This window comes from Salvelinus namaycush, chromosome 25 (genome assembly GCF_016432855.1).
Source record: "Salvelinus namaycush isolate Seneca chromosome 25, SaNama_1.0, whole genome shotgun sequence".
Classification (NCBI taxonomy): domain Eukaryota; kingdom Metazoa; phylum Chordata; class Actinopteri; order Salmoniformes; family Salmonidae; genus Salvelinus; species Salvelinus namaycush.
The window spans coordinates 33,905,376-33,932,825 of NC_052331.1; the positions used below are offsets into that span (position 1 = coordinate 33,905,376).

General features: G+C 44.1%; 1 protein-coding gene across 4 annotated transcripts; it reads right to left on the reverse strand.

Annotated features, from left to right (window-relative positions):
* Positions 1-984: 984 nt before the first annotated feature.
* Positions 985-26,962, reverse strand: LOC120020597 (TSC22 domain family protein 2-like). Of its 4 annotated transcripts, none has more exons than XM_038964301.1 (4): positions 24,527-26,962; positions 4,116-4,167; positions 2,636-2,869; positions 985-2,605 (listed from the first exon to the last, which is right to left on the reverse strand). In XM_038964301.1, exons 1-4 carry the CDS (start codon positions 26,299-26,301, stop codon positions 2,345-2,347), a joined length of 2,322 nt encoding a protein of 773 aa, XP_038820229.1. In that variant the 5' UTR covers positions 26,302-26,962; the 3' UTR covers positions 985-2,344. The 4 variants fall into 4 exon arrangements, with proteins under 4 accessions (XP_038820229.1, XP_038820231.1, XP_038820228.1 ...); XM_038964303.1 differs by having other exon boundaries at positions 985-2,425; positions 2,486-2,869; positions 24,527-26,961; XM_038964300.1 differs by having other exon boundaries at positions 985-2,425; positions 2,456-2,869; positions 24,527-26,961.
* Positions 26,963-27,450: the final 488 nt, after the last annotated feature.

A 27,450-nucleotide genomic window follows, 5' to 3' on the forward strand; every position in this document is an offset into this window, starting at 1 on the left:
ACGTCTCAAGTTGAGGGAGTGTGCAATTGACATGCTGAATGCAGGAATGTCCACGAGAGCTGTTGCCAGATAATTTAATGTTAAATTCTCCCCCATAAACTGCCTCCAATGTCTTTTGGAGAATTTGTTAGTATGTCCAACCGGCCTCACAATGGCAGACCACGTGTAACCACGTCAGCCCAGGACCTTCACATCCAGCTTCTTCACCTGCAGGATCGTCTGAGACCAGCCACCCCGACAGCTGATGAAACCAAGGAGTATTTCTGTCTAATCAAGCCCTTTTGTGAGAAAAAAAACTCATTCGGATTGGCTTGGCTCCCAAGTGTGGGCCTATGCCCCTGCCCAGTCATGTGAAATCCATAAATTAGGGCCTAATGGATTTATTAAATTGACTGATTTCCTTATATGAACTGTAACATAGTAAAATCATTGATATTGTTGCATATATATTTTTGTTCAGAATAAATGAATGGTGGACACTCAGGAGGATTCCTTCATCTTTAGGATAAAACAAACCCTTAGTAAGGAGCTCAACTTGAATCCTAGAAGAAAAGCTTAAACATTGACTGTGGCTGTAGGAAATCCATTCATAAGACCAAAGAGTCCACACAGAACTGTACAACTCCCTCTCTTCAGTGCAGATTATGCAGCAAGTTTAAAAAAATGTATATGTTCCACCTCTCACTCAGGCCACTTTCAGAGTGGCACTGTTTAATGGCAGTCTCTGACAAACAATACTATTACAATAGTTCATCAACGGCCTGGGACTATGTTTGATGGAACTAATCTCAAAAATGAAAACTACCAGGTTAACAAGCCAGTCTTGTTGGAAGGAAATTACTCCTCAATGGTCAAGTTGAGGCTTGCTAGAAGCTAACGAATAGAATACTACGTTTTGTATTTATGTAGCGAAACTAATTACACATGTAATTTAAATTGTATCTCAGTAGTTTCTAATGGGTAGTAATTTCACAGAAAAAAATGGAATCTGAATATTGCATTTATTTAAATACATTAAATTTGCAATGTAACAAAACTATTGGCATATGAAATTCAAACACCATTTAAATGAACAAAACATGGCTCACTTCATTTTCTGTAGCTAGTGTACGTAACACTTGTTTGTATCGCTCTACCCAAACCCCTAGCTCTTTGTCTCCATGTCTTTTTCCCCCATTTACATTGTTCACAGACTACTATCTTACAATAAGAGTGCTGAATAAAAATATGAGGTAAGAAAGTGGTTTGAAGATTACAGATCATGCAGAACATGCTAAACAGCAACAAAAACATTTTGTTGTGAAAGTGAGAAGAAAAAAATACATAAGTGCACATAACAAAATAAATGGAATTACAGCTTTGCATCTTTGGTTACAAAGTAGGTATGAACGATTTCACAGCTTTTTTCCCCCCACCCCAAAAACACATGTTCAAGAAGACACGAGTGTATGACAAACGTTCCATTTTGGAGACAAAGAAACTAGCAATTGGATTGGAAGTTTGTTAAATAGTCTACCGCAGATTCACTTTCAGATTTCCTGTCAGAAGACTTGGTGTTCACCTGTACAAACTTTGCTATGTTCTTAATACTTTACACTATACAAAAATGTACATTCAAACTGGATCTTGACTGGTGCGGATAAACAATTCCATTGTAAAACTGCCTGTTTAGTGTTAGACGCATGTCAGAGTTTCTTTATTATTGCCTACATATTCAACTGGTTAATGTAACACTGCCCATTGTGTGTACAGACTATTATTTTAAACACTGATGACAAAAAAAAAAGGCTCTTTCTTAAAAAGTTTTGTGACATTGTTCCTTTCATGAAAATAGCAGCCCCGTAATAAATAAACATTAACCGTAGAACTTTAGACTGATGCATGAATTGGACTCATGTCGAAGAAGAAATGGCAGCGCGGCTCCGAAACTAGATCTCTCCCCCACTTCTTACTTACAACATGAAACAGCAAGGCTAAAAATACATCTCTTACAACAAAAAAAAATCTCTGGGACGCTCTGATTCATCCTCTCATGTGAGCTGCACAGCTCCTTTGTGGCCAGGGGGGGGGGGGGGGGGGGGGATCTGGTCCACAGGCTCTGACATAGCACTCAACCAGTCCAGGCTCCAGTATGGCGCCCCATAAGAAAAGCCCCCGTCTCTCTCGCGCAATGATTGCATTAACACTGGGAAAGCCGAACAAGCACAGAAGCACTGCTCTTGGTTGTGGTGGCCAAGCTGGTGGAGAACAAGACAATATAATTGTTTTGTTGTTTCGTATGCTAATTTAGAATAATTGGAGGGTGCTTTTCTGCTTTTTTTTCTCCTGCTGGGGAGGATGCACTTCAAGCGGAGCTGCCGTTGGGCTGCGGTTGCAGCAAAGGCTGGCTGGCGTCAAGCTGGGGTTGGGGCTGGAGTTGCTGAGGCTGGAGCTGGGGCTGCGTTTGAGGCTGGGCCTGGAGCTGTGGCTGCGTTTGAGGCTGGGCCTGGAGCTGTGGCTGCGTTTGAGGCTGGGCCTGGAGCTGTGGCTGCGTTTGAGGCTGGGCCTGGAGCTGTGGCTGCGTTTGAGGCTGGGCCTGGAGCTGTGGCTGCGTTTGAGGCTGGGCCTGGAGCTGTGGCTGCGTTTGAGGCTGGGCCTGGAGCTGTGGCTGGCCTTGGCCCACCCCTTGCTGGGGAGGCGTGCTGCAGGAGGAGTTTGTGGAGGCCGGCCAGACGGAGAGCTCAGACAGCTGATCACTGTTGGCCAGGGATTTCAGCACGGCGTTCTCCTGTTCCAGCATAGAGTTCCTCTCAAACAGCTCCTTGATCTGCTCCTTCAGCACCTCCACCTCCTCACGCACTGCATACATCAGATGGCTTTTCACTAAGTCCTGAAGGGAGAGAAAACAGGGGACATGCTATTAGTATTTAGCTCACTAACATCCTCTGTGGGAGGACAGAGCAGAACAAGTTATTAGCATTTAGCTCGCTAACATCCTCGGTGGGAGGACAGAGCAGAACAAGTTATTAGCATTTAGCTCGCTAACATCCTCGGTGGGAGGACAGAGCAGAACAAGTTATTAGCATTTAGCTCACTAACATCCTCTGTGGGAGGACAGAGCAGAACAAGTTATTAGCATTTAGCTCGCTAACATCCTCTGTGGGAGGACAGAGCAGAACAAGTTATTAGCATTTAGCTCGCTAACATCCTCGGTGGGAGGACAGAGCAGAACAAGTTATTAGCATTTAGCTCGCTAACATCCTCAGTGGGAGGACAGAGCAGAACAAGTTATTAGCATTTAGCTCGCTAACATCCTCAGTGGGAGGACAGAGCAGAACAAGTTATTAGCATTTAGCTCGCTAACATCCTCAGTGGGAGGACAGAGCAGAACAAGTTATTAGCATTTAGCTCGCTAACATCCTCAGTGGGAGGACAGAGCAGAACAAGTTATTAGCATTTAGCTCGCTAACATCCTCAGTGGGAGGACAGAGCAGAACAAGTTATTAGCATTTAGCTCGCTAACATCCTCAGTGGGAGGACAGAGCAGAACAAGTTATTAGCATTTAGCTCGCTAACATCCTCAGTGGGAGGACAGAGCAGAACAAGTTATTAGCATTTAGCTCGCTAACATCCTCAGTGGGAGGACAGAGCAGAACAAGTTATTAGCATTTAGCTCGCTAACATCCTCAGTGGGAGGAAAAGGACATAAGCTATGAGGTCTTTAGCTCGCTAACAGCCAATGCGAGAAAACAGGCTAGTTGTTTTCTGCTCTATGTACATTAACTGAACAAAGCAAACCCTGTAGGCACATGATGATTTCGCAAACAAAAATGGCCCGGAAGGGCAATGAAGTCAGCGATAAGTCAGACCACAATTTATGCTTGTATTCGTCCTTGTCAGCAACTGGCTCAGACCAGGGAGTCTCTAGATGGCAAATTATTTTAATTACTTTAGTTTCAGTTAAGTACCAAGGAGGGACCTAAACCAGGAACCTAAAACATGACATGAGTTGAGATTTGTTCCTTGCAATACAGTAGTTCCATTTCAACAATGAGATTTCAACAAGAGACTGTTTAAAACAAGAATGAAAGCAAATGATACCATAAAATGAATATGATTAAATAAAAGACACTTACCATCGCCTGTTCGATTTTATTATCAATGGCAACAACACTGGCTCCAGAGGCACTGTAAAAGGAATAGAGAAGAATATTAGACAATCATAGGGTTATTGAACTAATTATTGATTACTTTTCATACACTTTAAAAAAGGTTTCTTTAACTTTGAACATTTCTGACACTAGTTTTGACACTAGTTTCTAGTGTCAGAAATGTTAAAAGTTAAAGAAACCCTTCCCCTAACCCTGAGAGATACCATGGGCCAGTTGATCATGAAAGTAAAGTGAAAAGTAGCCTAGTAGCCCAGCCTGGTCTCATAGACTAAACGTAACATAGTAAATGTAAATCCAGGACACTGAATTAATTAATACATACCATATGAAGCATAACACATGTAGTGTCTCAGATTTTTTATTTTACCTTTATTTAATAACTAGGCAAGTCAGTTAAGAACAGATTTGTACCTCGTCAGCTCGGGGATTCGAACTTGCAACCTTTCGGTTACTAGCCCAACACTAACCACTAGGCTACCCTGCAGCCCATTTAAGTACAGAATAATACGAAATGCTCTGAGACCAGGTTGATTAGTCATGAACTTTTTTCCATATTATTCCTCAAATATCCTAACTATCATACATCATAAGTGCTTCAAATGCAGTAAATTAAGTAAAGCATCAGTGACAATTATGATATTAAAAGGTAGCCTATTAAGATATGAATGCCACGCTACTAGCAGTGACCTAGACAACAGTTCAATGTAGGTCACAGCAAAGCCTATAGGAGAAAGGCCAGCCATATGGCCGCATTAACACTGCAATGTAACTTTTTGGACGACAGGACAAAATTCGCATAGAAATGCAAGTTATATATTCTCATTGAAAGCAAGTCTTAGAAGCGATAGAGCTGTCTATATGCGCTATTTCTACGCTTCCCATTTTTAAGTTTTTGCATCTTTTCCTTTTGGTTTTGTACACCAGCTTGAAACAATAATTGTCTACACTACACTTGTTTTGTCACAAACTGAAATTAGGCTAACAATTCGAATTTTAACAACCAGGAAATGGCGGAGCGATTTCTTAATAGTGCATCTTTAAAAATGGAGACATGACTCACATTCCTATACTGTGCGATCAAAATATCACGAGATGAACGTGCAACGTAAAAGTTTGACAAAACTACACAACACATCTTGTGACACCTGTCCAGCAGTTATGAGAACCAGAATGAAAATAAGTCTTGACTGTTTTTTTGTGCCTCGATAATTGTGTGTGTGTGTGTATTGTTGTACTCTCATGGCTGAGGCAAATCTATATGCATTAATTTTTTTTACATAAACTACACTAACATGCATTCATTCAACGACAGGTGTGAATTCTGCACCGTGACCTTTTTGGAAATGTAGTCTACATTTATCGAACGTGTTCACAAAACGTATTCCAAACATCAGACTGAAACCACATTTCCAACCTAATTTAGAAAATATAAAATCAAAACCATCAACGACAACTACAGACCCAGTCCGCATCAACGACACACTTAAAACCAACGCTCCACTATCGAAAACGGGCGACGGTGAAACTAAAGTATTGAGCAATAGTTCCCCGCCTCGTTCCCTGTAATGGACCAATGATCCGGAATAACTACGAGAACCGGGACAGCACGGTAGTTCGTAGGATAGTGTGTAGCGCATGGTTGAGAGAGTACGCTTTCATCGAACGTGATTGAGCGAAAGGACACTACAAAAACACTGGATGGCGTAAATATCACTAGGCTACATCGGGAAAAATGTAACAAGAACCCGCACACGACAAGAAGACATGGGTTGACAAGTATGCGGCGGGGATACATTTCACTGCTCCCGCAGTCACCTTCACCTTGGTGCACATGCAGGGAGAGAATGGTAAATGTATCCAGTTATTTATAAATCACGTCAATGAAATAGAAACAAGTTTTAAAAAACGAGAGTGTTACTACGCCACTAATCATAAATCAAATGGCGGTTTACGACTCAGGCCAACGGCATGTATCCAAGTGGGAATGACTCCACAAAACTGTGGAAGTAGTAAAATGGAATGGATCCGCAATTATCACCTTGCTTTTGAAAACCCGTAACATAAATGCCTATAGCTCGCATGCATTTTTGGAGTAGGTTAGGCACGAGAATGCAGGTTCAAATTAAGTTTAGTAGAAGGGCCACACCCCTCCCCACACCCAAAAAAGGATTTGTGCGGTTTCATGAAATAAGACATTGATACTATATCATATGAACCATACAGCCAACATTTGACAAACAGCATTACTTTCAAAGCTGTTCACATGACGCGTCATGCTTAATATATACATGAAGGCCTTTGAAAGACTAACTATAAAATCTCCTTTATTATCTTAGCCAATTAAATCATCTGAAAGACATGCAAGATATTTTCCTGATTAAATGCGCAGTATACACTCAGTGGCCAGTTTACTAGATACACCCATATCTAGTACCGGGTCGGACCCCCCTTTGCCTCCAGAACAGCCTGAATTCGTCAAGGAATGGAACCATTGCTCAATTGGTATCAAGGGACCTAAAATGTGACAGGAAAACATTCCCCACACCATTACACCACCAGCCTGTAACGTTGACACCAGGCAGGATGGGCCATGGACTCATGCTGCTTACGCTAAATCCTGACTCTGCCATCAGCATGACGCAACAGGAACCGGGATTTGTTTTTCCACTCAATTGTCCAGTGTGGGTGATTTCACTGGACCCACTTCTTGTTTCTAGCTGATAGGAGTGGCACCTGGTGTGGTAGTATGCTGCACTAGTCCATCCGTGGCAAGGACCGACGAGTTGTTCGTTTTGAAATGTCGTTCTGCACACCACTGTTGTACTGAGCCGTTATTTGCCTGTTTGTGGCCCGCCTGTTAGCTTGCACGATTCTTGCCGTTCTTCCACCTCTCATCAACGAGCTGTTTTCACCCACAGGACTGCCGCTGACTGGATGGTTTTTGTTTGTTTCACCATTCTCTGTGAACCCTAGACACCGTTGTGCGTGTTAACCCCAGGAGGCCGTTTCTAAGATACTGGAACCGGCGCGCCTGGTACCGACGATCATACCACGCTCAAAGTCGCTTAGGTCACTCGTTTTGCCCTCTAACTTTCAAACAAACAGTAACTGAATGCCTCGATGCCCGTCTGCCTGCTTTATATAGCAAGCCACGGCCACGTGACTCACTGTCTGTAGGATTTAAGCATTTTCGTGAACCGGGTGGTGTACCTAAAACTGCCCGCAGTGCGTGTGTGTGTGTGTGTGTGTGTGTGTGTCTATGCAGTATTCACCACCAGATATGTGACTGATTGAATGGGTTGATATTCGGTGCCATTCTACAACAGTCATCACATTGTTGTGATCCATACTTTAGAAGGCTAGGAACCCAGTAAGACAGCTGCTGCTTTTTTGATGTCTCAGGCTCTAATGAGCACACACACACACTTAGAGCTTCCCTCAAAATGAGTGTTGGATGGCCCTGGAGCACGACACAAGACATTCTGTTCTTTCACCATCCAATTTAGTTGTCTAAGGGCGGAAGTACAAGCAGATTAACATCAGCAGGCTTCTCCACAGAGGAATGCCCTCCTAGCTCTGCAGCCAGTCCAGTGACATCATTTGTACCACTAAATCTCCTCTTTGAGCTCGTCGACAAGAGGATGATGGGTAATGAAGACAGAATAAGACAAACATGTCACATGCGTGGAGGCAGTGGGCACACTCCCCCAAAACCTCTAAAAACACAATTTTAAAATAATAAATTTAAAACTCCATCTGTGCTTGCCTGTTGCAATGGAACTAATAGAAACGTATTGAAAGTATTTGTCCCTGCCCACCTGGTCCACCAGGCAAGCTAAAGCAAACACATGCGAAGCCAGGCAGGTCCCCACTGTCAGGGAGTTGTTACATAGGCCAAAAAAACCTTGAAGAAAGCAGGCAAAACACAAACTTTAATGTGTGTTTAAATTGTTTAGTTCCAGGTGTGCACACAGGCCTTCTATAAGTTTTCAAAAAGGTCTGACCAGACGGATCTCTTGCTCTGTAAAAGCACAGACCTCGCCGTGGGCCCCAAGTCCAAATATCTCCAGACTGGTCCCACGCCAGTGAGAGACCAAAAACTAAAATCAGTTGAAATTCTTAAATCAAATGCATGAATGCAATCATGGACTGGCCTAAACATGTGGCCTAATCATGTGACGTAGGCCTAAACCAAACACTGTTGTCGCCATGATGTCACTGGTCCTTTGGCACTTTAATAAAATCTTACACAACATCAAACATGTCAGCTTAGCAGTTAAGAGCGCTTTGGCCAGTAACCAAAAGTTCGCTGGTTCGAATCCCCGAGCTGAGTAGGTGAAAAAAACAAATTCTGTCGATGTGGCCTTGAGCAAAGCACTTAACCCTAATTGCTCCTGTAAGTCGCTCTGGATAAAAGCGTCTGCCAAATGACTAATGTAAACATTGGGCTCTCTAGCTTGCGAGTGTACAGTATGTACACTGCCTAACTGGGCGTAAACGGTTAAATACCAGCATTACGGATTTAGATGCTGGGACAGACTGAAGGGCAGTTTGTTTATTAATTTGCTCAGAAAAGACAAACATGACATAGCACAGGCCCGGGTTACAGGATAAAATAAGAGTATAGTAGTGTGGTTCTTCCAGGTTTGCTCAAGATGAGCCTGGATAAAACCAGCCACTGGTGGACACTGGCAGGGGTGGGGTGTGGTGGACACCCCCCCCCCAACATATTTAGGGGGATGGTAGAGTCTTACTATGCGACAGTGGCAGAGGTCAATGTGACCACGACGAGGACAGTCTGTTCTGACCATTAGACACAGTGAATAGAAGACACTGCTATTCAGTGTAAAGGACTGAGGGATTGCCAAAGATAGCTAGTGCTGGATTAGCGCCCATGGTGGTATTCAGCACCGATCAGAGCTGCCACAAACTAGCGGACCATAGATCAGTCTGGGCAGTGCCCATTCAAATTAAGCTACTTTAATACGGTACCTACCATGTACCGTTTTTGACATTCTGGTGGGCCTATGCATCTATATAGAAAAAACTAAACTCCTTCCATTGGCATAATTCTTGCAGTGCGACCACCTGAAACTCAGTGAAGGTCTGAAGGTGTTGAATTTGGCCCCAGCGGCAAAATGAGTTTGACACCCCTGGTATAATCTGAGAAGGTACATAGAGTATCTATTGTGACACTAACAACAATATTTTTGTGACGCTAGCAGCCGTTTATGGTTGATGTGGAACAGTCACAGCTTCCTTCAAAAGCATCTCGTCCGTCCAATGATTTGGACAATCAACTGCATTAACAAAGTCAGCTGGTTTTAATTAAGCTGGTGTTGAGTCATGAAGGGTTGGTTACACACTGCTACATAGGCCAAGAAAAATAACATAACTAGTTACCAAAGCCCATGGCAGCTTTGAGTGTCTGAAAGGAAAGAAAAAAAGAAGCAAGAAGCAAAATTACACTTGTGATATTCTTGTTGTAAGGAAAAACAAATGTGGCCAGGTGATGTTACAAGTTCGCCGAAACCTGTTCTGACATAGTTTAAGCCAATATTTTCTAGTTAAGCCACGTAGGCCTCCCTCTTCGTTCGAGACACTGACTTCGAACATGTACCGTTGGTGGCATAAAGCTACTTCTCCGGCTCTGCGTGGGTAAAGGTGTCAATTCACCTCTGTTCGTCAGAGCCCATAGGGGCAAGGGTTGGGCTGTGATCAAACAAAAAGCCGTTGGGGGGGGGATTTTTATCTCCCATCTTACGCAACTCTGTAAAGTTGACCTTGTTCAAGCACCGGACAGAGCTTAAATGGAGCTCAAATAGGGGTTTGGTGTTCCAAGCAGAACGACCGAGACGGCTCAAACCTCAAGGGTTCAAGAGAAGGTGAATCTAAGACGTATTACCCACCGAAGAGTGGACAGTGATGAAGAGCTCTGACATTGACGAAGACTGAGTGGGAACCTGGAATAGTTGTCATACCTTGCCCCTGGCCACTGTTGCCTCAGTGTCACTAGGATCAGTAACTTTGGCGCTTCAGTGAGGGAGAGAAGCCCAGTTGGGGCCTTTGGCTCAGCTTAGCTTACGATAAAACCAGCACAAAGCTCAAAAGGCAAGACCAGTCCACATGTTCAGTACCTGCAGGTTGACTTGACTACCTTGACACCTTTGAGAGTACATACCTGCTACTAGCATGAAAGGCTTTACAAAACCATGTGTGACTGGAAGCACATTCCTTTCATAACTAGGAAAAAAAAATGAACAGATACACAGGGACCAGTCTGGAGAATTGGCAATGGGGCATCCATCCATAGTAAACATTAGGAGGAAACGGTGAAGCATGATGTTGAGAGACATCGGAACAATCTCTATGGAATCATGTTGTCATGGCACAATCTGTTTCAAAATTAGGTTGAATAACTTACATTTTTTAAATAATATTTGTCACGTTTTGTAAAACAGGTGTGAAATAACAGCTAAACGCTTATGGGCCCTTCCCAACAATGCAAAGAAAAGAAGAGAGACATAATAGAAAAGTAAAGCACGTAGTAAAAGTAATAGATACACAATGAGTAACGATAACGTGGCTATATACAAGGAGTACCAGTACAGAGTAACGATAACGTGGCTATATACAAGGAGTACCAGTACAGAGTAACGATAACATGGCTATATACAAGGAGTACCAGTACAGAGTAACGATAACGTGGCTATATACAAGGAGTACCAGTACAGAGTAACGATAACGTGGCTATATACAAGGAGTACCAGTACAGAGTAACGATAACATGGCTATATACAAGGAGTACCAGTACAGAGTAACGATAACGTGGCTATATACAAGGAGTACCAGTACAGAGTAACGATAACATGGCTATATACAAGGAGTACCAGTACAGAGTAACGATAACATGGCTATATACAAGGAGTACCAGTACAGAGTAACGATAACATGGCTATATACAAGGAGTACCAGTACAGAGTAATGATAACATGGCTATATACAAGGAGTACCAGTACAGAGTTAATGTGCAGAGGTACGAGGTAGTTATGTACAGAACAGATAACTAGGAATAAAGTCACAGATAAACAGTAGCAGCAGCGTATGAAGAGTCAAAAGAGTTAGTGCAAAAAAGGGTCAATGCAGATAGTTAACCAAATATTACCCAGAGTAATCTTTTCAGCCTCCTGAGGGGGAACTTTGACATGAAATGCCGACTCAGCGCGCCAAGGGAACCATTGAGATCTACAGATGATCTGAGCCTGGCCCGTTTGCGCTTCTGCCATGGAAACCGACACTCATGGGTGTGTGTGTGTGTGTGTGTGCCTACAGAGCACCCTACATACAGCACCTCTAGAAACAGGAAGTTAAACCAGAAAGTTGGGCCGAGGGCACCGATGCCATCCCTCCTCCCTCGCCATCCTGTGGTGCTGCTGGTGGTGATGGAAACCAACTAGAGATAGACATTCCAGGTGATTGCAGTAACAGTAAAGTCTCCAAACAATCACAGCACAACTGAAATCCGCATGTACTCTTCCAGGCGGAAGAAGTACATGATATTACTGCAGCGTCCCGGTTAAAAAGCACTCAGTCAGTCAACCAATCAATGCTTTAGTACTAGCGTGGCTCAGGCACACAGCATTGTGGGTTGGTCGGGTGTTTGAAATGACTGCATATGTATGTGTGCAGTTCTCCTCAGTGGTGTCAGCTGAGCGTTGTTTTGTGCATTCATTTCCAATCTGGTGCTGCTCTCTCCTCAGATATGGTTTCATGTACAGAGCCTTCAGAAACTATTCACACCCTTTGACTTTTTCCACATTTTGTTGCGTTTCAGCCTGAATTTAAAAATTGATTAAATATATTTTGTCACTGATCTACACACACACACAATACCCCATAATATCAGAGGGATTCATGTTTTTCAACATTTTTACTAATTAATAAAACCACAAAAACCTGAAATGTCTTGAGTCAACAAGTATGCAACCCCTTTGTTATGGCAAGCCTAAATAAGATCAGGAGTAATAATTTGCTTAAAAAGTCACATAATAAGTTGCATGGACAGTGTTTTACCCCACACATACAATGATCTATAATGTCCCTCAGTCGAGCAGTGAATTTCAAACAGATTCAACCACAAAGACCAGGGAGGTTTACCAATGACTCGCAAAAGGCACCTATTGGTTGATGGGTAAAAAAAAAAAAAAAAGCAGACATTGAATATCACATTGATATCCCTTTGAGCATGATGAAGTTCTTCATTACACTTTGGATGGTGTATCAATACACCCAGTCACTACCAAGATACAGGTGTCCTTCCCAACTCAGTTGCCAGAGGAAACAGAGTTTAATGACTGTGATATGAGAAAAGTCTGTATCAACATTGTAGTTACTGCACAAAACTAACCTACTTGACAGAGTGAAAAGGGACACATGTACAGAATAAAAATACACATCCTGTTTTCAACAAGGCACTAAAGTAATACTGGAAAAATGTTGGCAAAGCAATTAACTTTTGGTCCTGAATACAAAGTGTTATATTTGGGGCAAATCCAATACATTACTGAGTACCACTCGCCATATTTTCAAGCATAGTGGTAGCTGCAGCATGTTATGGGTATGTAATCATTAAGGACTAGAGAGTTTTTTAGGATAAAAATAAACTGACGCGAGCTTGGCACAGGCAAAATCTTAGAGGAACCCCTGGTCCAGTCTGCTTTCCACCAGACACTGGGAGATGAATTCATCTTTCAGCAGGACAATAACCTAACACACAATGCCAAATCTACTGTTTACCAAGAAGTCAGTGGATGTGGCACAGTTACAGTTGACCTAAATCTGCTTGAAAATCTATGGCAAAAACCTGAAAATGGTTGTTTAGAAAGGATGTGGAAAGAATAATAAAAATATATATATAATTATTATTATTATTTTTTTATTTTTTTTTAAATGGGCAAATGTTGCACAATCCAGGTGTGGAAAGCTATTTTTATTTAACTTAGAGACTTACCCAGAAAGACTCACAGCTGTAATCGCTGCCAAAGGGGATTCTAATGTGTATTGACTCAGGGGGTTAAATACGTATCAAGATCGTTCTTTTTCATAATTGTTATATGAATGTTTGAACACTTTGACAGACAGTATTTTGTGTAGCTCATTGACCCAAAAAAAAAAAGAAGACAATTTAATCCATTTTAATCCTACTTTGTAAGACAACAAAATGTGGAAAAAGTCAAGGGGTGTGAATACTTTCTGAAGGCACGGTGTGGTTCCCTTTTCATAGACACTCCTCAAGAACGTCCTGCCCCCCCTGAATGCACCCTCCGTCTAGCTGTCTGAAAGAGGTAGGGGAGGTCATAATATACTGCCAAATCATCTGTTCTGTACGTAGGCGTGATAGGGAAAGGTATTGGATGCGTCATGTTCAATAGGAATAATCAGATGATTAAATAGAGGACTTCATATTATGACTGAAAAGTAGTTTCCTTTCTAGCACCACTCGGTTCAGTGTCATACTGACCAGTGTACAGTCGTGGCCAAAAGTTGAGAGAATGACACAAATATTAATTTCCACAAAGTTTGCTGCTTCAGTGTCTTTAGATAATTGTCAGATGTTACTATGGAATACTGAAGTGTAATTACAAGCATTTCATAAGTGTCAAAGGCTTTTATTGACAATTACATGAAGTTGATGCAAAGAGTCAATATTTGCAGTGTTGACCCTTCTTTTTCAAGACCTCTGCAATCCGCCCTGGCATGCTGTCAATTAACTTCTGGGCCACATCCTACCTTTTGCAGAATATCAGTCGGTCCCTGATGTTTTTCCTGGAGAGAAGTGGCTTCTTTGCTGCCCTTCTTGACACCAGGCCATCCTCCAAAAGTCTTCGCCTCACTGTGCGTGCAGATGCACTCACACCTGCCTGCTGCCATTCCTGAGCAAGCTCTGTACTGGTGGTGCCCCGATCCCGCAGCTGAAATCAACTTTAGGAGACGGTCCTGGCGCTTGCTGGACTTTCTTGGGTGCCCTGAAGCCTTCTTCACAACAATTGAACCGCTCTCCTTGAAGTTCTTGATGATCCGATAAATGGTTGATTTAGGTGCAATCTTACTGGCAGCAATATCCTTGCCTGTGAAGCCCTTTTTGTGCAAAGCAATGATGACGGCACGTGTTTCCTTGCAGGTAACCATGCTTGACAGAGGAAGAACAATGATTCCAAGCACCACCCTCCTTTTGAAGCTTCCAGTCTGTTATTCAAACTCAATCAGCCTTGTCCTCGTCAACACTCACACCTGTGTTAACGAGAGAATCACTGACATGATGCCAGCTGGTCCTTTTGTGGCAGGGCTGAAATGCAGTGGAAATGTTTTTTGGGGATTCAGTTCATTTGCATGGCAAAGAGAGACTTTGCAATTAATTGCAATTCATCTGATCACTCTTCATAACATTCTGGAGTATATGCAAATTGCCATCATACAAACTGAGGCAGCAGACTTTGTGAAAATTAATATGTGTCAAAACTTTTGGCCACGACTAAGTCAGTTGAGGGGAGGTTCAGGGAACAACTGTTTGTTTATGCGCTTTAGTAGGCCTTAGTGTTACCGAGGAGGCAGGTTGCCTGGCGCTTAAGAGCGTTGGGCCAGTAACTCAAAAGGTCGCTGGTTCGAATCCCTGGGCCGACTAGGTGAAATATCTATTGATTTGGCCTTGAGCAAGGCACTTTACCCTAATTGCTCCTGTAAGTCGCTCTGGATAAGAGTGTCTGCTAAATGACTAAAATGTAAATGTACTGATGCAGTCCTATTGGCTGAGTGTGAGAGGTTTGGCTGGCCAACATTCCCACTGCCATGCGGTTTCCATCCATGCACATCCACAAAGGAAAGCTCACTGTTACTGAGCTGCTATGCACTGCACCATAAACACACACAGGCAGGCCTGTCCCATCCAGTCCAGTCCAGTCCAGTACCTATCACTGTGGGCCTTAGAGTCCTGCAGCCTGCTGCCAGACTGGAAGGCCCGGTAGAACACCATGGAGGGGGTCCTGTGTCAACCAAAGTCAAAAGAAAACAGGAGAGAAAAGGAGAGAGGGGATGAATCAGAGAAGACAGGAGAAAACGAGAAACCCGTCTCGTATTATTAAAATGTCTTAAAATCAGAAGAACACCCTGTGTGCATGGTTAACTAGATAGGAGGACAGAGGCTGAGCCTGAAGGTGTTTCAGTAAATCGACCGTCACATGTTCAAAATGAGCACACAGTACGTAATTCACAAATATTCAAATAAAATTTGCTGGGGGGGGGTTTCAAGTGCCTGTTGAGAAAACAATACATGTACATCTAACCCCGCACTCTTAAAAATATGTATAATGCAGCACAGGCAACTGAGGCAAAAACTGTAAAATCGCTTAAGTGTTGAGTTCTGCAGAGAAGGAGTTATTTTGCCAACCACTGTGTTGAAAGGGGGCGAGCTCAGATGGTTACCATTCCCTCCCATGTCCTGACTATGGGGCCCTGGAGGCCACAAGCATACCATGTTCCATGAGGACAGAGAAATGCCCCCCCCACCCAAAGCCCCATGTCCATAAACTGAACTACACATGTGCACCCCCCCCGCCGTACAGCATGTGAGTGAATATCTGAACATTGAGCCAAGGCTCTTTTCCTAGAAATCTCTGGCACAAACTCCCTTTGTCACAAAACACTTTTGGAGCTCCACCTTCACGTTTTGTCTCACTTCATTCAAAACCCAACATACATACATACAAACTCATGCAGTACTAATAGTGTTGAGCAATTAGTGCTTTTTGAGGTCTGTTCGGTTCAATTTTATTTATTTTTTGGTAAAATTATTTTTTGGTAAAATAAAATGTTACACATTAAAAGGCACTACGAAGGTTCAATGCTGTAACATAATAAAACAATGATTACAAATCTCATGTTGGTAGTGTCTGTCCATTACTGCTCATCATTTAACATGACTTTAATAGAATATTTCAGTTTTATTTGATGACTTTTATTTCATTCCAAGTCATCTCATCTCTATAGAGCTGCTGCCTATGCAATCTGACAACAACAAAAAACACACTATTTTAGTAGTTCTTCAAAGTAAATAAGTCGTTATTTTATGACTGCTGAATAGCAACTATTCATAAACTTGTCTCATGTATTTTCAGGTAGAGATACCGCGAAGCAACTGCTCTCTATCCCTTTCCACAAAGCATTCTTCTGTCTCTTTTCCCCCTCCGTGTCTGCCACACATTAACCTAAAACAGCAGGCGGACAAGAAAACACCCAGACCGGACAAGTAGGTGAGCAATGGATTATGGTCATTGTCATTTATTACCACGTTTTCTGCATTAAACTATGTAGAATATTGGCCTGTTGGAAACTACAACAGTTCAGCTTGATCAGATTTATCTCTAGAGAAAACTGCGCAATGTCTCATTGAGCTCACAAAAAAAAAAATGTCATTAAAATAATTTAACCGATGCCAGTCAACTAGCTGTTTACACACACTCATGTAAAAGAGGACATTACATCACCGGTCAAGCTTAGGAGAGAGAGTTGCTGCAGGTCGTTTGTGGGCTCGGCTGGGCTTACATTAGTGTTGGGCAATATCCAGACTGGCATACCTTCATATTGTTCCTGTACACACAAAACACATTTAGGCAGCAAGGATCTTGATCCAGGAGGGGATTGATTGTCTCTGCCGTTAACCAAGAAGATTGATCTTGCATTAGCCACATAGCTAGCAAGTTTGCAAACCAAATGCATAGCTGGAGTCCTGAGCTGAAGACAATTTATTTGGCACATCTTAGATAGTTAGCAAATGCTATGCCACTGCTTAAGTTAACAGGGACGTTGCCCTGTGTAGGGTGCCGTCTTTCGGATGGGATGTTAAACGGGTGTCCTGACTCTCTGTGGTCACTAAAAATCGTATGGCACTTATCATAAGAGTAGGGGTGTTAACCCTGGTGTCCTGGCTAAATTCCCAATCTGGCCAACATACCATCAAGATCACCTAATCATCCCCAGTTTACAATTGGCTCATTCATCCCCCTCCTCTCCCCTGTAACTATTCCCCAGGTCGTTGCTGTAAATAAGAATATGTTGTCAACTTACCTGGTAAAAGCACCCAACCCTGCAAGGCTTTTTTTGTTGTTGTTGACAATATTGAAAATCATACCGTCGGTATTTCAAACTATCCCAGTATACCGCCCAAGCCTAGATCACATGATTCTAGAACACCATCGTCAATGTAACAGATGAACTGAAGTGGTTATCCTCTCCTGTTTTCAAGTTGTAAATCTCCCGACTCTGAAAGGACACCTAGCCCAATTATGACTGGTTGTAACCTTCTCCTAAACTAACAGACCTCAACCCATGAAGCAACACGTCCATCAGCCCATGACTGAGGTAGCCTAGATAGCAGCCATATCCCAAGGTAAGCTGTTCATTCCTAGGCCTGAATTGGTTGAAAAACTACTAGAAAACTTTGCTCCAACATGACTGATAGTTGAAAGGTGCCTAACCTAACTCAATACCGCCCTCAAGCAAAACTAATGACCCAGAACAACCGGTTCAACAGAAGTAACCTTTTCAGCCATTCTTTTCCATTGATGTCAACCATTTCTATCTGGGTCAAACGTTGGCTGCGTTCACCCCTGCACACACAGAACCGCCTTGAGTGAGCCTGGTGGCTGGTTGGTTTGCTTGCAGGGTGTTGGACCTCGGAGCAACCTCACTGAGCATGTGAAAAGCCATAGGGACTTTGTGAAGGGGAGGGAGGGAATCAATTCAGTTACATAAATCGGGATATTATTTTTTTGACAATATCGCAATATTTTTGCACTAGTCGGCTGTACTGCCACCAAAACTCCAGTATTTCTCCATCTATAGCTTGTTCTCTATCCAATTTTGAAAATGGTGAGCCAAGATATTTTTTGCAATTTATTTCCATGACTGATCAAAACGTAGTCAGATCTCTCTTGTTCCTCTGCAGCAGACAAGGTGAGCAATATGTTAGGAACACTGAATCTTAAAACATATAGAATTGTGACAATTGCAGTACATATCGTATCGGCACCTAAGTATGGCGAAATCGTATCGCGAGGTCCCTAGCAATTCTCAGCCCTAGAAAGAAGCAATCTCTCCTGGTGTTCATGAGGCCATCTGTCCCATCCATCAGAGCCTGGGCAGAACTAGGTCAAGACTATTTAGATTCCAGTGCTCTGTTGGAGTCCCCCTGCGGCACAGGTTTAATTCAGTGGGGTGTTGGGGAGTAAGAGAACGGGGCTCAATGCCCACTCTGTAAATTCATAAATATGGCCACACTTCTGGGAATGTTCCCCTGTACTGTTGGCCCCTAAATCAGGAAGCAGGGGTGATGGAAAACAAAACTATGGAGAGAGTCGAGGGAACTGACTTTCGTGGAACTGTGGTTTCTTGGACTCACTGTATGTCCTATAGGCCATGTCGTGTTTTCCCATACTCTTGTAAGGATGTGGATAGGCTAGGCAGAAAAGTTACGGATATGAAGTTTGTGACATTGCTTTAACCTACCTGGACAACCTATCAGCGCTTTCAGAGTTACACGGATAAGAAAGTGGAGCAAAGGAAAGGCCTCGACTATTCAAACACACATCACTTAAAACACAACTCACCTAAATACCGGGCATAAATAACACCTCTGCTTTAGCCCTTTGTGACGTACAGTAAATCTATTCAATCGGGGGCTGAGGAGCATTTCTTTCTGAAGCGCCTTTCTTTCTGAAGCCATGGCTGACGTGCCTTTCTCTGTAAACATTGGCGGGAATCTGTACCTGGAGCAGCGGTGATGACTGAGAAGGGAACCTAAATACGACAATGGAGAGACCGGCAGAGTGGGTCCGCAGAGAACAATGCACCTTTTTTTTAAGAATAGCAATTTTAAAAAAGCAGGCGGGATTTGAGAGGCTGATGAGTGCAAAGGTTAACATTGGTAGGCTAATTCTGTTCACCCATTTTAGCCAGAAAGGGCCTGCTGAATGGTATGAATGTGAAGAACATAGAGTTGGATGCAGGCTAATGTCTTTAGGTACATTGTAAATGAGTAGCAGGGGCTGCAGGCGAGTCAGGACACAGTGATCAGTGGTGGTCCAGGCCCCTCAGGATACAACCGGACACCCTGGGGTTAAAAGCCAAGTGCCACTCGTTGTCACACACACCCTGACATGAAATACATATACTTCCCCTAGCAGACTAGTGTACTCAAAACTTTTAAAGTTCATCCCAACCCCCCATCCTCTACCCACATTCCACACGCATACTCAAACCTCCTTGTCCACACACACACCCCTCCCCCCAGACTCACCTCCTTGTCCACCCCCCCTCCAGACACCCTTGTCCACCCCCAGACACACCTTGTCCACACACACACACCCCTCCACCCAGACTCACCTCCTTGTTAACCCCCCCTCCCGACACCCTCCTTGTCCACACTGGCTCATTTCAGTGTCAATCCCTCCTTGTCCACACACTGATTCATTTCACAGTGTCAATCCCTCCTTGTCTCCTAGTGGGCTGCTGAGTCAAGATGCACAGCTCAGCTAACATAGACCTATAACACATTCCATCCACTAGGTGATTTACAGAGACTGACTGACACCATAAGGTCAATTAGGCTACAATTGTTGTTAAACTTTGTTGCTGTATGCAAATAGCCCCAGTTCATTATACAAATATATCTCGTTAAACATCTTCCCCTAAAATGTCTGTTACTCCGACAACACCGCATAAAGCTGCAAAATGTTCTGCAACAAGTTTTTTCGACCATCAGGCAAACATTAAACGTCTCTAACACGGAACCCAAACAGGCTGCGCGCGTGCGCCATCGTGCATAAATGTATTTTGTCTCCCCACACTAAACGCGTTCATGACACACAGGTTAAAATATCAAAACAAACTCAACCAATTATATTAATTTGGGGACAGGTCAAAAAGCATTAAACATTTATGGCAATTTAGGTAGCTAGCTTGCACTTGCTAGCTAATTTGTCCATTTTAGTTAGCTTGCTGTTGCTAGCTAATTTGTCCTGGGATATAAACATTGAGTTGTTATTTCACCTGAAATGCACAAGGATCTATACTCCGACAATTAATCCACATATAAAACGGCCAACCGAATCGTTTCTAGTCATCTCTCCTCCTTCCAGGCTTTTTCTTCTAGACTTTATATTGCGATTGGCAACTTTCATAAATTAGGTGCATTACCGCCACTGACCTCGTTCGTCTTTGTCACCCACGTGGGTATAACCAATGAAGAGATGGCAAGTGGGTACCTGCTTCTATAAACCAATGAGGAGATGGGAGAGGCAGGACTTGCAGCGCAATCTGCATCAGAAATATAACTGAATCCTATATTAGCCCTTGGCAACGCAGACTCTCGTTGACGCGCGTGAGCAGTGTGGGTGCAATAATTGAATAAAAGATTTCTAAATTTATTTTGCAACGCGAGCGGTGTAGTCAGCCTGTCAATCTGAAATAAAAAGTAGATAATGGGGGGAGAGCAGCTTAAATCATCCATCTTCAGGCTATCTATGGCTGGGGGGGGGGGGTGAGATAAGAGTCAAGACACAGCTAAGCTCTACAGTAATCACTTGCAGGAAGAACTGGCAGGGGGGATACTGACTTAGGAATGATGCAACAGTTGACTAAAAAAAAACATTCACGAACTTGCCATTACAATAACAGTTTAATGCTGAGAGAAGGGGACCCATGTCCCATTACAAATTCTAAAACATGTGGGCAGAATGTGCAACACAGATCAGATCATGACTTAGTCTCATTACAATAACAGTAACAGTTGCAGTCACAGCAACAAATTAGAAACCCAATATCACCAACATCTTTGATGGCATTTGATTTCTATTGTGAGAATGGGGAAACAAACTTACAACTGGTTAGTTGGATCTAGATGTTATAGCCTGATGTAAACAAGGGAGATAGCCCACATGCCTACCCTACACACCAATCTGGAAACATGATTATAGAATAGGACTCCATGGAACACCAGTCACTCTGCGCCAGCGTCCTAGAGTTTTGGGAATACCTCAGTCACCTCTAAACAGAAATGTCATTCAACACTTAACTGATGCGCAACAACTGCCAGTTTGCCTTGCCTCTCTATGCCTGTCCGTCAGTCAAGGGGCCTGGCACACGACACTGCAACAGAGGATGTTCCCCGTTGGCACAAAAGACACTGGGGTGGTACATAATGCACAGAAGAGCATTTCCTCTGGAAAAATGTGAAGCACGGAAGGTCACGGGGCCTATTTTTGCAGCCTATATTCGAGTCAGGTAATTGTTTCCGTAAGGTAACTTGAATATTTATCTGGCATAGAACACACAACAAGCCGACTAGGTAAATAGGATCAACTATTCTACTACGGGGTTGTCAGATTTACTTATTTTATAACTCGTTTCGTTTGCAGAGGAAAAGTACATGTGAATTGTTACAGCATCTTCAACACGTGCCCCAGCAGAAATATTTTTTCCATGTTACATATTTTTGGGCCGTGGTGAAAATTATTTTGCCGTGGCACAGCGCCACAGCTATATGACGGCATTGGAAGCACTGAAACAGATGCAAAGTTACAGCCAGGTCTCGCCAGCCAGGGCCACAGTGTGGTTTTGGTTGAGGCATTGCAGTTTCCTACGCCACTCAGCTCCTGACAAGGGACGGTGGGTGACTGACAACAACGAGCTTCAATTAAGTTTCAGACAGAGAGAAAAAAGTATGTATGGCAGAAGAACGTGACAACTAGTAGTGATTTCTTGTCCTGCATTGCCGTTTTAAACACAGCAACTTAGGAATGGCAAAACTGGGTAACTTACATGTTCACACACACAACTAAAATCTATTTTTCAAAACGCTAAAAAGGAAAGTTAAGCTCATGAATCAACAAAGAGCAGAACCAGAACTTTCAAAATAAATAAAAACGTGCTGCAAAAACACACAAAACTATTTTTTGAAAAAGCCAGTAAGGCAAGTTGGGCTCATAAATCAACAAAAAGGGTCAAACGATTGTAGGACATGTGACCGAAAACAAAATGCCTGTGCTGCTGCATATATGCTGCCTAGTCTAGGCTATATTTCAGTCTATAAAACAGGTATATGGAAACCACCAAGAGATTTGAGGCACTTTACTGTTTCCTCCAACGCTTGCCGACCCTGACGAGCACTCAACTCAGGAACTGAAAGTTTTAGCATATGAACAGGAAGTATGAGTGACACCTCACCCCTAACAACCCTAACCCCCTCAACTCAAACCCCCTCAACTCAAACCCCCTCAACTCAAACCCCCTCAACTCAAACCCCCTCAACCCAATCTGTATGATAATTTAGGATGTGATCATCTGCTTTGAAGTCTAGTTCCTAAACTGTATACACTAAAATGACTATTTTCAGTCAAAGGTCACCATCTGTAAAGCTCCTATGTCAGACTGTAGTCAATCCTTCAATATATCTGTTTGTAGGCCTATCTTATCTAAAAAAAACTTGACTCCTGTATCAAATGTATACACATCATACAGCCTAACAACAGTCCTTGAGCAATCCACGTGGCTAGACTTACCCCCCCAAAAAACACCCAACAGCACTGCACCAACTCCTGGCCCATCCTCTCAGAACCTTTTCCTAAGTGGGGTCTACTAGCTAAGTGAATGGAAATTCTGATAGCATGAAATGTGGCAAAACACCAGCTCCAGCCTCCACCATACTTCAATGAGGAAGCCTTTTTCTAGGTCAGGAGCTAATTTTTTTTTTTTTAAAGGTCAAGCACACAGGAGGACTAAGACAAAATGAATATCTAGCCTCCAGTGTAGAAGGTGGCTGGCTATAAGCTTATTTTGCAAGTTTGTTACAGAGGCCATCAACTTAGAAATGTCCTTAAAGGCCGAGTGCAGTCAAAAACATGACTTTCCTGTGATGTGTGTGTGTGTGTGTGTGTGTGTGTGTGTGTGTGTGTGTGTGTGTGTGTGTGTGTGTGTGTGTGTGTGTGTGTGTGTGTGTGTGTGTGTGTGTGTATACTGTGAAAATTATGTTTGGGGGGGAAAAAAACACCTGAAATATCTGCCTTTCTTGGTAGAACGGGAGTTTTGGCTGGCCTGGTGACATCACCAGGCGATAGAGTGGTTCCAAACCTCTGCCAATAACAGCTACTTTTCAGTTTTCCCCACCCCACTCAGACCACTCCGACAGTCCTAGCAAACTCTTGCTTGAGAAATTGCTCTTTGCTAAGAAGCTATTTTTGGTTCTTTTGACCATGTCAATATAATAAAAATCATAGTCAGGTACTTAATTGACACCCAGAAATTATTTGATATTGACATAAAAACATCTGCATTGGACCTCTAACGTGTGATGGCAACAGAATTAGGATAGCTGGAGATTAACCTGGGTCAAGTCAGCAACATTGTATTTAGACTAACAACTGACAACAGAATACATCAAAGCAACACGGGTACATACACTTCTGTACACCAGTAAGGAGTTAATAATAATGTATGCTCATTGTTATCTAACCCAGGTGTTAAGTTGGGAGGGGGGGGGGTTTACTTGAGCTACACTCCAGCTCCCTTTCGAGAGTCTGCCTACTGAGAAACATATTTCCTGCCTGTGTGCCCCTCTGCTCCCTCCACTCCCATGTATAGCTATGCTACATCCCAAATGACACCCTAGTCCCTACATAGTGCTCTACTTTTGAACAGAGCCCTGGAAGAAAGCCCCGTTTGTCTGTCCAGCCACGCCAACCAAACCACTGATAACAAGACGTCATTGTGACAAGGGGAAAGAAATCTCCAGAACGCACCCGCTGCGCTCTCTTCTTCTCCAGTCCATCTACATGTCCAGGGAGATGGCTGACTGGATGCTATATGCAGCCATGAGTTCAAACACAGACCCTCCCCCTTGTGAACACACACATGCTTATGCCCCCCCCCCCCCCCCCCCCCACGCTTCATAAAACCACTCCACAGCTGCAATGTTTTTCCACACTGCTATAAAAATCCTGCCAATTCAAATCAATCCTTATTTGTCAAATGCTCCAAATACAACAAGTGTAGACCTTACAGTGAAATGCTTACTTATAAGCCCTTAATTGTACTGCTTAAGAAAGAGAAACAGTGCCAAAATGGTTTAAACCTCAACATATGAGATTGAGCTATTGTTTCACATAAGCTATTATTAGCTAGGCCTCAGTCATGTGTCTGAATGGCCCTGCCCTTAAGAGTCTCCAGTATGTGGCCCGACAGCATTTTGTTGACTTTCTAGCCAGGTTATTTATTCCCTTCCATATGATAAATGGTGAACTGTGACAGGGTGAAAGGTGGTGGCTTACCTGTCCTCATCCCCGTCTATGGCTATTCCAAACAGGCTGTTCACAGAGGGGTTGTTGGCCAGCTGCAGGCTCTCAGGGATCTTCATCAGGTTTTTCTCGGAGAAGGCGGGAGGCTGGCCCTCCTCCACATGGCTGAACCCAGCCGCCGGGAGGCCCTGCGCCCCCCTGCCATCGTGGGCCTGTTGCGCGGGCAACAAGGAGGCAGTCAGGTTTGGCATGGCGGTGGGGGCTAATGTGGTGGCGCTGGAGGCACTGGACACAATGATGGGCACGTTTTGGGTGCCGGGTGGCGAAGGGTGGAGGCCGACAGGTTGACGAATACCCGTGGGGCCATACTGACCTACAAGCTGTTGCAGAGTAGAGCTTCCGCCCAGTACCATGGATGATCCAACACCTCCCACACCTCCACTCATCAGGCCTGAAGCTGGCTGACTGACAGGTAAAGAACCTCCTCCCCCCACTGCTGCCATCTCCCCTACCTGCCCCAGCATCGGAACCCCGGTGGCGGGAGTCATGACCAGTGACGGGCCCTGACCCACAGTCTGTCCCACATAGAGGGTCTGGCCGGCTGAGGCCACTGCCTGCATGCCAGGCTGGTTCTGTTGGTAGTAGTCTGCCTGGTTCTGGGGCAGGCCTGGGGGCTGGTTGGGCATGTGCTGTCCCGGTGGAAGCTGCTGTAGCATGGCCTGCTGCTGGGGAGGGTAAGCCAGCGTCTGGGTCAGGGCTGCAGGGGTCATGCTTGGGGATTTCTGTATGTGAATGCCACTTTGAGGAAGACCGTTGAGCCCCACAGGAAAGAGGTTCTGGTTGGCAGCAGGTTGGATAGTACTCAGCGTTGGCTGCTGACCTGGGACAGCCATGAGGTTGTTGGTGGGGAAAGTGTTGTGTGTGGCTGTTCCAGGCTGCCCCATGTTGTAGTTTTGGTGGTGGGGCTGCTGCTGTTGCATTGTGTCCATTGGGTGAACGTGCAAGGCGTTAAGAGCAGCAGCGTCCACTATGGAGTCTAGGCCCTGGCCGGAGTGAGTCGACGGTGCAACCACCGCACCACCCGTCAACCCCAGCCCGCTGTCCCTGTCAGCGCTGGGGTCAAACGCATTGGCATGCCTAATGTTATCCGTAGTCCTGTTAACCACAGTGTTACCTTCTGAGTCTTTCTCATAGAACTCTGTGCAAGTCCATCGGCCCTTTCTGAAGGGCTCTCCAGTACCATGGTCAAGTTTGATGACCCTGAAACGTGAACTGCAACTTGCTGTCGATGACATAGCAGAAGTAGGGGTTAAACTAGTCACTACTGGCTGGGATGTGCTCACTGACACTGTTGTAGCCCCCCAACTGACCACTGGGGCAGGCTGTGGCATGAGCCCAGACTGAGCAATAGGGAGGCCGCTTGACGAACCACTTCCCAGTGTTTGCTGGCTAACATGAGGCGAGCCTGCCACTCCTGCCTTTCGAATAGCAAAACCTTCATTTGGAGGCCCCGACATTGCAGGTATCTGCCCAACTTTAGGTACACTACGCGGTGGGGCCATAACGCCAGGTGCCTCTTGCTCCCCTACATGGTTTAGCGTTTCCTCAGATGAACTTCGATCACATACCTCCGGCTCCAAGTCGGCCCGGGACACATCGAATATTTCCGACGACACGTCTTCAGTCCGTGATTCGTCTGGGTCGTCCAGGCTCTCCGTGTCGTCCGTGGCACTGCTGGCCGCCACCTGAGCCTGTGTCACACTTGTGATCTGAAAACAGCTTTTCTTTTTAGCCGGCATTTTAGACATTTTGAGAGCCTGCGTTCACAACTCCCGTCTAAATGTCTCGCGTTAAAAGCAAGTGAGTTAGCTAATATCAGCTGACAACTGGCTATCTGAAACAGCGAATTTGCATCGATGTAAGTTTTTTTTAACTATTATCAAGAGGAGTATGAGTCATCCTTGTTCCTTCCTCCTCTCGTCTCCTGTTGCATTTTACGAGTTCATAACATTGAAGACCAACCCTCCCAAGTCCAGCGTTTGCCAATAGAAGTAGTAATTCGATAACTGATCCAAAGCTTTGATCCGTCCGGACCGGCCTGTTCAGTAAAGTAATGTCCGGACCCCGTAGTTGTCAGATGGCGGCTGTCGCAGATAGAGTTCCCCAGCTGCGGCAGCTACTTTAGTCCGACTGTGAAGCGGGCCCGTACCTCCACTCAACTAGCTAGCTGGCTACAACAACACTCCTTTACGTTGGGACAAGTATGTAAGACATCTTTCGGAACAAGTCTCCTCTCTCCTCTTGACTTAGGAACTTAAAACGATTCAATACTAACACTTGTTTCAAAGGTATATGTAACACATTTCCAAGAATAAATCGTCTCTATTTCACACTTCAGGGAACTGAAAATCCGAACAGCGGCTACCTCCCTCATTCTTGTCAAGATGGCTAGCTAGCCCAGGCTAGTTATGTACAACCGCACTGCATCGTGGGTACCGTACGCAACAATATTTACGTACATGATTATTGAGAATTTCATTTCCCTCGTCTCTCTCTCTCTCTCTCTCTCTCGATATAAACTCAGCAAAAAAAAGAAACGTCCTCTCACTGTCAACTGCGTTTATTTTCAGCAAACTTAACATGTGTAAATATTTTTATGAACATAACAAGATTCAACAACTGAGACATAAACTGAACAAGTTCCACAGACATGTGACTAACAGAAATGGAATAATGTGTCCCTGAACAAAGGGGGGGTCAAAATCAAAAGTAACAGTCAGTATCTGGTGTGGCCACCAGCTGCATTAAGTACTGCAGTGCATCTCCTCCTCATGGACTGCACCAGATTTGCCAGTTCTTGCTGTGAGATGTTACCCCACTCTTCCACCAAGGCACCTGCAAGTTCCCAGACTTTTCTGATGGGAATGGCCCTAGCCCTCACCCTCCGATCCAACAGG

Excerpts from the sequence above, each read along its gene's own strand:
- LOC120020597 (XM_038964299.1), bottom strand. The coding sequence starts at position 26,301 with ATGTCTAAAATGCCGGCTAAAAAGAAAAGCTGTTTTCAGATCACAAGT. Across the intron at positions 4,168-24,526 it reads ATAGACGGGGATGAGGACAG|TGCCTCTGGAGCCAGTGTTG; the intron begins GTAAGCCACCAC and ends TTCCTTTTACAG. Across the intron at positions 2,870-4,115 it reads ATAAAATCGAACAGGCGATG|GACTTAGTGAAAAGCCATCT; the intron begins GTAAGTGTCTTT and ends CTCTCCCTTCAG.